General features: G+C 44.7%; 1 protein-coding gene across 4 annotated transcripts in view; it reads right to left on the bottom strand.

The window, feature by feature from the left end:
- Window positions 1–12,049, bottom strand: part of LOC138969384 (von Willebrand factor A domain-containing protein 3B-like) — a 95,547-nt gene that overhangs the window by 15,685 nt on the left and 67,813 nt on the right. For all 4 annotated transcript variants that reach the window (XM_070342162.1, XM_070342164.1, XM_070342163.1 and 1 more), the window contains 7 exons: window positions 8,759–9,197; window positions 7,271–7,392; window positions 6,756–6,896; window positions 5,364–5,461; window positions 2,924–2,992; window positions 2,408–2,568; window positions 1,468–1,913 (listed from right to left, as the gene is read on the bottom strand). In XM_070342162.1, coding sequence (XP_070198263.1) covers window positions 1,468–1,913; window positions 2,408–2,568; window positions 2,924–2,992; window positions 5,364–5,461; window positions 6,756–6,896; window positions 7,271–7,392; window positions 8,759–9,197 — 1,476 coding nt within the window. The remainder of the gene's footprint in view (window positions 1–1,467; window positions 1,914–2,407; window positions 2,569–2,923; window positions 2,993–5,363; window positions 5,462–6,755; window positions 6,897–7,270; window positions 7,393–8,758; window positions 9,198–12,049) is intronic.

Raw genomic sequence — 12,049 nt, 5'->3', positions numbered from 1 at the left:
ATTCCGCAGTGTGTCTCGACCAAATTGGGTCAGCTCTTGTTTCATTCAGTTTTTCTAGTCTCAGCATAAATGCATGGAACAAAAATTTAGCTGTGTTAACTATTGTTTCCTTCGAACGATTGCTTACAAAGAGAGAGAGATCGAGAGAGAGATTAGTAGGAGGGGGGAAGGGGGGAGTCACGAGTGGTAAATGATAAATGGTTGCCATACCACTCCCATACCACGTTGTTCAGGTCTTCATATTGCGTTTTCCGACGTTTCACAGTTTTTTGGTCGATTCGCGCACCTGACTCCCACTCCTTCATCACGTCTTCTTTTTCCGATTTGATCCTCGCGATCTGTGTTTTACCACATCCCATCTCCTTCGCCACATCTCGGCATGATTGGCCGCTATCTAGTTTTTTCAAGGCAGCGACACGCTGCTCTAAAGTCAACGCTTTTCTTTTTCCTGCTGGAGCCGGAGATTCCATTTTCAAACACAGTAGTCTACTGTTGCTTTTGGTTGTGACTGTATCCACAATGCGGAAAAGCGAAAGTGAGTGAGCGAAAGTGGGTCTCCATCTAAACAAGCCACTGATTGGTCAGAAAAGGGACAGGACAACCAATCAACAACCATTTGTGCTACGGCTACGGCTGCCGAGCACTGACTGCATAACAGTCGAGTTTTCGAAGTTGCGTTTTTATGTACGTTGTGTCCGTTTGTGACAGTGTTTACACTTCCTACGGTCCGAAAAATCGTGTCCGCGTCCGTAAGTGGCAGGTGTCCGCCCGTTAAAGGTTAGTTATTGTTGAAATCGTGTTCGTACCATGATAAACTGTCCGTATGTAGCAGGTGGCCGTTACAACAAGGGTCCGCTAGACTCAGGTTTTACTGTAGTGTTCAGATATATATACCAACACACACATATGACAAAACAGCAAAGACGACAAGAGTTCACACAGACGGGCGCTGTGGCGGGGTGGTAAGACGTCGGCCTCTTAATCGGAAGGTCGTGAGTTCGAATCCCTGCCGCGGCCGTCTGGTGGGTTAATAGTGGAGATTTTTCCGATTTCCCAGGTCAACCTATGCGCAGACCTGCCAGTGGCTTATCCCCCTTCGTGTGCACACGCAAGCACAAGACCACGGAAAAGATCCTGTAATCCATGTCAGAGTTCGGTGGGTTATAGACTGCCTAAATGGCGGGATAAAAACGGTCATACACGTAAAAATCCATTCGTGCAAAAACACAAGTGTACGTGGGAGTTTCAGCAGAAGAAGAAGAGTTTACACAAAGAAAGACACGAGCACAACGCAAAGGCATACAAGACAGAGAGACACACACTTCCTCCGAAAGCGGCGTATGGCTGCCTAAATGGCGGGGTAAAAACGGTCATACACGTAAAATTCCACTCGTGCAAAAACACGAGTGTACGTGGGAGTCTAAGCCCATGAACAAAGAAGAAGAGAGACACACAATGACAACTCACTCTCCATTCACTGGCTTGCTGGTCTTGCTGTTCCTGCAACTGCTTTTTCAGTCTCTTTAATTCCTTCTGGCGTTCAGTCAGTGGTTCCTCAGGCGACTTTGATCTTGACGTAGATCTTGACCTAGATCTGGACTTTGACCTAGATCTGGACCTTGACCTAGATCTGGACCTTGAAGCTGACCTTGACCTCTTTCCAGAGCGGACTGTTTGCTGAACCTCAATGTGTATGGACCCATCAGAACTTGAACCTGATCTTCTCTTACTGCTCTTTGTTCCGCTTTTTCTGTCAGGTGATGATGAAGGTGACCTTGATCCTGACCTTGACTGTGACCTTGATTTTCCTTGTAAGCGGTCTCGTCGATCAGGAGAACCAGACTGTGAGCGAGAGCGTGAACGAGATTCAACCCTGCGCTCAGAGTTCCTGTACCTTTCCTCGTCTTTCCTACCTGAAACAGTGAAAGTGATTTGGTGAATCGCAACTTATTACCAATATGAGAGTAACGGTGCAACGAGTGGATTTCTTACTGTGTGAAAATCAGCAGCCAAGGATCAGCACAAACACAATGTAACAAATGTTCACTGTGGATACAGGAAGGTCACTTCTTAAATAATTAAACAAACACAAAGATATCAACAGGTTATTCTCACAAAATTATCACAGCTGTGACAATAAGAGTGTGATATCAGGACACAAAGTCTACGTCAATTTACCTTTCATTATGAAATCATGATTTTCATGTAGATGAGTTATGTTTGATGATTCTACTATGAAAGCAATCAATATATCCTAATTCCACGGCGGAAAAGAGCATTTCAATATTTGTATTTTATACTTTTTGCTGGAAAACCTGTTTGTGACCATCAGCTCTTCTGCCATGCATACTGTGACCATTTTGACAAATGCACACATATCTCTGCAAGCAAGGAATGGGTTTCGTACCAACAATTTTCAATTCAAGTCGATGTGACGCTGTGGGTGAGATAGATGCTGATCTTGGTGGACTTGGCGTCTCTCTCAACCCTATACCTGGTGTTGGTGACCTTGGTCGCATAGGTGATATAACAGGTGACCTTGACCTGGATTCAGAGGACGACCTTGACCTTGAAAACAAAAGAAAAAGAAGACGTAAGAACATTCAAATAAGACAACAAGATTAAAAGGAACCACACAGACAAACTACAATAGGTGGAGTGACCATACTTAACGTAAGAAACACTTCATTTCAGGTTTCAAGAGCGTTACTTGCTCTGATCGGTGGGATTCTCACAGTGATACACTTCAAACAGCTGTGACTGTTGCTGGAGAACTAGGCTGATTGCACAAGAAAGTTGCCCATCGAGTGGTAGCCGCGGATTGCTCGAAATTGATGTTTGCTTGTGATTTCAACCAATCGGACTATGAAGCTGGCTCCAACCCCGTGGGTAACTTTCTCATGCACATCGGGCCTGGTCTTACCTCCTCCTCCCTTGTTTCCTCTCCCTGGACTTCTTCCTGTTGCCAGACACATACACCTTGTCCTCCACTCTGAAACAACAACAGTACATCACTCAGTACCCCTTAAAAAACAACACATCACTCTCTACCCCTGACACAACAACAGTACATCACTCTGTACCCCTGACACAACAACAGTACATCACTCTGTACCCCTGACACAACAACAGTACATCACTCTGTACCCCTGACACAACAACAGTACATCACTCTGTACCCCCAACACAACAACAGTACATCACTCTGTACCCCTGACACAACAACAGTACATCACTCTGTACCCCCGACACAACAACAGTACATCACTCTGTACCCCTGACACAACAACAGTACATCACTCTGTACCCCTGACACAACAACAGTACATCACTCTGTACCCCTGACACAACAACAGTACATCACTCTGTACCCCTGACACAACAACAGTACATCACTCTGTACCTAAGGCCACTCACAATAAGTACACAAACATAAGACCATTTATTGTTAATACAATTAATTACAATAGATGGGAAAATGGTGGTTCATCTGCTCTTAAAACAACCAAATCAACATATGACAATAACTTTAAAAAAACAAAAAAAAAGAACAATAAAACATACAAAGTAAGAACAGCCAAAGTACTCCAGAAACAACACTAAGACCAGTTGATCAGCCAACACTTTGAACAGTTATGTGTGTACAGGAATGCACACCAGACTACTTGAACATATAAAAGCTGAGATCCACTACCGACTTATGCCGTGCTCTACAGAAAATGTAGATACCACTGTGAATCTATTCTATCCAGGTGCACATTTGGTCCAGTTTGTTTGTTTGTTTGTTTAACGCCCAGCCGACCACGAAGGGCCATATCAGGGCGGTGCTGCTTTGACATTTAACGTGCGCCACACACAAGACAGAAGTCGCAGCACAGGCTTCATGTCTCACCCAGTCACATTATTCTGACACCGGACCAACCAGTCCTAGCACTAACCCCATAATGCCAGACGCCAGGCGGAGCAGCCACTAGATTGCCAATTTTAAAGTCTTAGGTATGACCCGGCCGGGGTTCGAACCCACGACCTCCCGATCACGGGGCGGACGCCTTACCACTAGGCCAACCGTGCCGGTACATTTGGTTCAGTGGATGCGCAAGTTGACAAACACAGACCTGTTTACCCTAAACCTGAGGCAAGAGTACTTTTTCAAAAAGTTAAGTGTATTTTTCAAAAAGTTGGCGTACTTTGCAAGCAAAGCCATAATTATGGGCTAGGCAAAACGTACGTGGGCCGTGGGTGCAAACGTGTTTGTGTAAGAATAGCATGTCTTGTGAACATCTTCAGAATTTAACTCCTTCCGATACAACAGGGATAAAACAATTTTATTTACCTGTCAGTTTATAACATTATAACCAGTGTCTTCCAAGCAGATTGATAATGAAAAGATGAAGTTCGTGAAATAACATCTGCGGTTGACAGTGGCAAGTTCATTTTTACAATCATCTCAGAAAACATTGCTTCAGCACGGACTACAGCCTTTTCTTCTGGCAGGATTTGCTTTGCGGGAATGAACTTAATAATTCCTTGGCAGCTTTCAGCGGATTTCTTTGCAGCAACCTTGTCCATGTGAGTTTTGGAACTGCAGTGTCATTCGATGTCATATTTCCCAGCATGGACAACGGAGAAATCTGATTTACAATACTTGCAGTGTGCATGACTTTTTCCCATAGTAGACTCCACAATTCCTGGCTCTTTCTTATATTTCTCCAAGAAAATCTGCTGCTTCTGCTGTTTAGACTTGGTACAGTCATCCGAAACTGTCACATTTTACCGCTTCATTTTGCCACGATTGTCCAGACGATCGCACGTGCCAACAACTGAACAAGGTTTCCACAGCTGAAGACTCGCTGTCATAGTTATCTCCCTTCGACCGAAACCGGTATCAGTTGTACCATCCCGTAATCAGCACACCAACACCGGAAAACGTATTCTAGACTTTTTCTTATGCGTATTTTGTGCGTGTGTCGCGTATTTGCGTACTGATAATAATTTGGCGTACAAAATACGCCTAAATCGTACTGGTAAACAGGTCTGCAAACAAGTCACATTAGCCGCCATAAATTATCTAAGGGCGTTTCAAAACTCAGTAAGAGCAGGGTCGAGGCAGTCCTTCGTAAAGAGCGGTTTTAACAATTTCTTTGGAGTTAGGAGCGGTTAATTAAATATCTCTTTTCAATCCTAACTTCGCTCTTATTAACAAAATGGGTCACACCCAAAATGTGGCTTATCAAACTGATCCTGGGTTCCCACCCACCCCAGGGTACATGAAATTAGTGAACGAGGGAGAGCCAATGAACGAAGAAGAAATGTGAAAGGCCAGGGGACCAAAAGAGCAGCGTGACGTGAAATGGCTGACTTACTTCTTCCTGTCCTCGCCCTGCACTGCGGCGATGTAGCGTGCCGACAGCTCAAACCTCTCCTTGCTAATCTTCACCAGGTGGATTCTGCGTGTCGTTACCTGCACAACATCATCATCATCAACATCCTCATCATCCTCACCACCATCATCACCGTCATCATCATTATCGTCACCACCATCATCATCGTCCTCATCATCATCACCGTCACCACCATCATCGTCCTCATCATCATTATCGTGACCACCATCATCATCGTCCTCATCATCATCACCGTCACCACCATCATCGTCCTCATCATCATTATCGTGACCACCATCATCATCGTCCTCATCATTATCATCGTCACCATCATCATCGTCCTCATCATCATCATCGTCACCACCATCATCATCGTCCTCATCATTATCATCGTCACCACCATCATCATCGTCCTCATCATTATCGTCGTCACCACCATCATCATCGTCCTCATCATCGTTATCATCACCATGAACATTCTCTGTTTCTTTGCAAAGATTGCGAGTACTTCATGTTCAAAATAGGGTATGACTGTTCAAGGGAGTTTTGAATATCATGTTCATAGTCATTTTGAAAACTCTGTTCCTTTGCAATGGTTGTGCATATTTGTGACCCTCCACCACGGAATGAGTCGCATGTCACCTTTTCATGATTTTCATATTTTTACATTTTCTTAAAGAGTTTTTTATTCTCTATCCAGTGGTGAAAACCGTTTTAGAAAAGAGTGAACACTGTTTGAGTTATAAGCCAGTGATTATGGTGACCCTCACACTGTTACTAGACACCCCGCGGACTTATATTATGCCTAGCGCAGAACCGCGTGAGGTGACATGCGACTCATTTCGTGGTGGAGGGTCACATTTCATGTTGGATATAGGGTATGACTGTTCAAAACTTCATTCTAAATCTGCCCGCATACTTTCTGCCTGTTGCAGAACATGGTGTCAAATGTCTACCAGTACATACCTTCTGTCTGAAATAGAGCATGACTGAGTTTTTGGTGTCAAATGTCTACCGCCAGTATACATACTTTCTGTCTGCCGTAGAGCATGACAGTGTTGTTTAGTGTCAAATGTCTACCAGTACATACTTTCTGTCTGCCGTAGAGCATGACAGTGTTGTTTGGTGTCAAATGTCTACCAGTACATACTTTCTGTCTGCCGTAGAGCATGACAGTGTTGTTTAGTGTCAAATGTCTACCAGTCCATACTTTCTGTCTGCCGTAGAGCATGACAGTGTTGTTTGGTGTCAAATGTCTACCAGTACATACCTTCTGTCTGTGTTGTTTGGTGTCAAATGTCTACCAGTACATACTTTCTGTCTGCCGTAGAGCATGACAGTGTTGTTTGGTGTCAAATGTCTACCAGTACATACTTTCTGTCCGTTGTAGAGCATGACGGTGTAGAACTGGGCCTGGGCCTGTCTGCATTGGGGTGTGAACTGCACGATGCACGGCGCGTAGCACTCTGCCGCCTGCTCCAGGTTTACCACCTGCACCAGGGCATAGTCCCCCACCTGTCACACACACACACAGGTCATACAGGGGTGAAGGATACAGGTCAATTACACAGGTGTCAGAGGCACGAAGAACACAGGTAGCATAGGTGTGAAAGGGTCAGGTGATAGGGGCAACACAAATATCAAACACACAGTACACACAGGTGAGACAGGCACGTACCAGGTGTAAAGGGAAAAGTCAAAGTATAAGCGGCAAAACATCTGGGTTTTCATAGCTTTCGGCACCAAGGTGAGAGAATGTTGCCTGCATTTAAAGTAGGAAAGTATATCATCCAACAATGAATCAGTGTGCGAGTGTGCGTGCATGTATGTGTGTGTGTGTGTGTGTGTGTGTGTGTGTGTGTGTGTGTGTGTGTGTGTGTGTGTGTTACCTGTAGAGGAGGGCAGGCCACAGCACCAGACACAGGTATGATGAATCGTGTCAACACCTCCCGCTCACCGTCACAAAACTCTACTGTGGCGTGACGCACGTTGGGACACCTCGACACCTTGCCTGGTAATGCAGCAATCACCAGTGGCTCAGTAATGTTGTAAAATTTATAGCACACTGCTCCGGTAACAAGAAGGGCAAAGCCCATACGACTCACATGCTTGACCTAAACCTAGCAATGACATCATACACTAAGAACTGCTTTACACATTTTTCCTACCAAAATACATGTGACCTTGACCCAAGGTCAAGGTCATCCAAGGTCATGCAACACAAAGCTGTTAATTCAAGACATAGGAAGTACAATGGTGCTTATTGGCTCTTTCTACCATGAGATATGGTCACTTTTAGTGGTTCACTACCTTATTTTGGTCACATTTCATAAGGGTCAAAGTGACCTTGACCTTGATCATATGTGACCAAATGTGTCTCATGATGAAAGCATAACATGTGCCCCACATAATTTTTAAGTTTGAAACAGTTATCTTCCATAGTTCAGGGTCAAGGTCACTTCAAAATATGTATACAATCCAACTTTGAAGAGCTCCTGTGACCTTGACCTTGAAGCAAGGTAAACCAAACTGGTATCAAAAGATGGGGCTTACTTTGCCCTATATATCATATATAGGTGAGGTATTCAATCTCAAAAACTTCAGAGAAAATGTGAAAAATGTGAAAAATAGCTGTTTTTTAGGCAACATTTATGGCCCCTGCGACCTTGACCTTGAAGCAAGGTCAAGATGCTTTGTATGTTTTTTGGGGCCTTGTCATCATACACCATCTTGCCAAATTTGGTACTGATAGACTGAATAGTGTTCAAGAAATATCCAACGTTAAAGTTTTCCGGACGGACGGACGGACGTACGGCCGGACGTCCGGACGGACGGACGGACGGACGACTCGGGTGAGTACATAGACTCACTTTTGCTTCGCATGTGAGTCAACAAAAACACACACACCACATGTTTACATGCACGAAAACTCGCACACACACACACAAACTAGCACACTCACACACAGATACTGATTCCTATGGGTAAAGGTAGTCCCATGGCCATTTTTGGTGGTAGGAAAGCGAGATGTTAGAGATTTCAACTACCCTCCAGCCAGCTTAAGGAGGGCGGTGTCCACTTCTCTATCTCGCTGCCTTCGCCCTCACCGGCCCTAAAAAGGGTCAGGTACCCATTTCCAGCTGGGCGGACTGGAGAGCGGAAGGAAAAATCGGGTATTTTCCAAACATGCCTCAAATCACTGAGCCACACTCATGACTTACTCAGCCATTCCGCTCATAACTCACTGAGCCACATTAACAACTCATTCAGCCAGACATAAATCACCTAGCCAGACTGGCTCATAACTCACTAAGCCAAACTAACAACTCGATCATTCAGCCAGACAACTCACTTAGCTAGACCAGCTCACAACTCACCAGGGTAATACAGCCCGTCTTTGTCATTGCGAGCAACCACGCGAGTTCCCCGCAGTGTGCTGACCATGACACGACCTCTGCCCCCTGTGGTCTTGACCCCTCGGCCGACCTTCTTCCTGTTGTTGCTGTCATTGTTCCTGGGCGTGTTTTTCTTGGCTGATCGTGGTGTGCTGTTGCGGACAGGGAGAGTGCTGCTGCTGGATTCATGGGCAGAGACTTTGACAGAGACACGCGAGGTGTTGATGCTCACAGAACGGTGGGAGGGACTTAGAGGGGACTGAGGGGCAGGGCTGTCTGGAGGGCGGGGAGTGTGGGTTTCTGAGGGGGTGGGGCTGCGGTCATCAGGGGGGTGGGGTGTTCGGGGGGTGGAGCCTACCCGGGGTGTGGTAGGGGCGGTGTCGATCTGGTCATCCTCAACGTGCAGTACCCTGTCCACACTCTGGGGAAGAAACAACGACACATTTACAGTGAGACAGTCAAACATATACACTGACAGTGACATACATCAGCCACATCTGTACATCTGGCATACTGGTGTTGCAGGGGTCAAAAGTAAGCTTAATTGTATACATGTAGTGACGGGTGTGTGTATGTGTGTGTGTGTGTGTGTGTGTGTGTGTATGCATTGGTGCACGCATGCATGCATGCATGTGTGTGTGTGTGTGTGTGTGAGTGTGTGTGTTAGTGTTAGTCTGTCTGTGTGTGTGTGTGTGTGTGTGTGTGTGTGTGTGTGTGTGTGTGTGTGTGTGAGTGTTTCTGCCTGTCTGTGTGTCTATCTGCCTGTCTGTATGAATGTGCCTGTTGACAGACTTGTCCAATAGTCTTTTCTGCTGTGTCTGCGCCAAGTCTTCCTGGTGGGCACTCAGAGGACAACTATAAGTCTAGTGCACACAAAGCTAAATGAAAGGGGATACATGTACTACCACAGATTTCATAACTCAGTCTGAAAGAGAGTGACAATTAAGACAACCAAAAAGACACTGGGAATTGTTGGAACCACACAGCAATAGAGAATGTGCAAGTGTAAGAGATGCGTTGTCTTCATATTGTCCTCACCAACACATCTTCTCACATCTTACTGATATGACAACCTGACCACAAGTGGAACCAGGCAGCGCCAGTCAGACCACTCACGTTGATTTTGAAGCGAGTCTTGATGAAGATATAGCCGTGATCACAGGCATTTTTGTGCACCTTCCAGTGCCAGAAGTAGACAGGGCGACCAGAGTCTATCACCAAAATGTCTTTCTTGTGAGAATTTTCCTCTAGCTCCTGAGCGTGACGTAGCCTGCGTAGTTCTTTCTCCGCCTCGTCACGCTCCAGAAAGTCCAGCGTGCGCTGAATCCTCAGCTTGCGTTTGATCAGCGACATTCTGATGCTGTGGGCTGGTGCCCTCACACACTGGCTGATAGAGCACCTAGTGAACTGACTTCACCCTCAAGCCTTGTACCGGGAAAGATTTCTGTTTGTATCTTGTTCTGTTTCACTCCAAGCGACCATTCCAAGCAACTATTCCTGACCTCTATTCATCAGAAGCTAGCTTGTACTGATGAAGACTTTTGCGTTTAATCCTTTAAGTTTCACTCCAAGTAACTGCTGATATCTTTGAGTCTAGACGAAAGAATAATAATCCAATTCTTTGAAATATGAGTTTGACCTGAAGTATTGTTGCTTGTACTGTCCATGACCACAGCTTACATCAACTTTTAGGTTGTACACATGAGTGACACGTCTGTGTCTGGGCCAACAGGGAGGGGATCAAGACACGAAGTATCACTGCACTAATCCACACAACACACACTTTTGCAAAGAAATGCACCACTTGTTCACAGCTGATCACACTAATGGACCAACAGGTAAGTACCACACTGTTCAGTCAACGCAAGAACAAAGACGCCCTGGGAAAACTGCCAGAGATTTTTTAGTTCAAAGCAATCACAAGCTCAACTGAATTCAACACACAGGATCGAATTATCCAATATTTTAGTGAATGCTATCACTCCCATGTGTGTACAATCTGTGTGTGACTATTATCACTACCAGACGGATTTAATCCTGAACAGAGGAAGAATGCGTTAATCCTGAATGCTGCCAATAAATCCTTTTGTGTGCCTGAGTGGCCTCGCCTTGCATTGCTCCCTGACCCAGTAACTGCTGTACAATGCAATATTTGCACTGCGGTATAATAAAGTAAACTGCAACGCAATGCAGCTACTTACCACAGACACTCGGAGTTTAGGCTGTGTGGTCAAGTGACATCAAAAACCAGCAGATCAAAAACTGAGAACTTTTATTTCGCCACTACAGTGGAACCACCCTTTTACCACCTTCAAAAATGAGGGAGTCTTAAAATGGAAGTACATTTACAGAGGTTATAAACAGAACATCTGAGAAAGGAGGGTGACTCAAAAATGAGGGTGACTCAAAAATGAGGGAGTCTTAAAAATGAGGGAGTCTTAAAAATGGAAGTACATTTACAGAGGTTATGAACAGTTCAACATCTGAGAAAGGAGGGTGACTCAAAAATGAGGGAGTCTTAAAAATGGAAGTACATTTACAGAGGTTATGAAAAGAACATCTGAGAAAGGAGGGTGACTCAAAAATGAGGGTGACTCAAAAATGAGGGAGTCTTAAAAATGGAAGTACATTTACAGAGGTTATGAACAGAACATCTGAGAAAGGAGGGTGACTCAAAAATGAGGGTGACTCAAAAATGAGGGAGTCTTAAAAATGGAAGTACATTTACAGAGGTTATGAAAAGAACATCTGAGAAAGGAGGGTGACTCAAAAATGAGGGTGACTCAAAAATGAGGGAGTCTTAAAAATGGAAGTACATTTACAGAGGTTATGAAAAGAACATCTGAGAAAGGAGGGTGACTCAAAAATGAGGGTGACTCAAAAATGAGGGAGTCTGAAAAATGGAAGTACATTTACAGAGGTTATGAACAGAACATCTGAGAAAGGAGGGTGACTCAAAAATGAGGGTGACTCAAAAATGAGGGAGTCTTAAAAATGGAAGTACATTTACAGAGGTTATGAACAGAACATCTGAGAAAGGAGGGTGACTCAAAAATGAGGGTGACTCAAAAATGAGGGAGTCTTAAAAATGGAAGTACATTTACAGAGGTTATGAAAAGAACATCTGAGAAAGGAGGGTGACTCAAAAATGAGGGTGACTCAAAAATGAGGGAGTCTTAAAAATGGAAGTACATTTACAGAGGTTATGAACAGAACATCTGAGAAAGGAGGGTGACTCAAAAATGAGGGTGACTCAAAAATGAGGGAGTCTTA

Source organism: Littorina saxatilis, linkage group LG6, assembly GCF_037325665.1.
Source record: "Littorina saxatilis isolate snail1 linkage group LG6, US_GU_Lsax_2.0, whole genome shotgun sequence".
NCBI classification, from domain to species: Eukaryota; Metazoa; Mollusca; class Gastropoda; order Littorinimorpha; family Littorinidae; genus Littorina; species Littorina saxatilis.
This window is presented reverse-complemented; position numbering and strand designations above follow the sequence as displayed.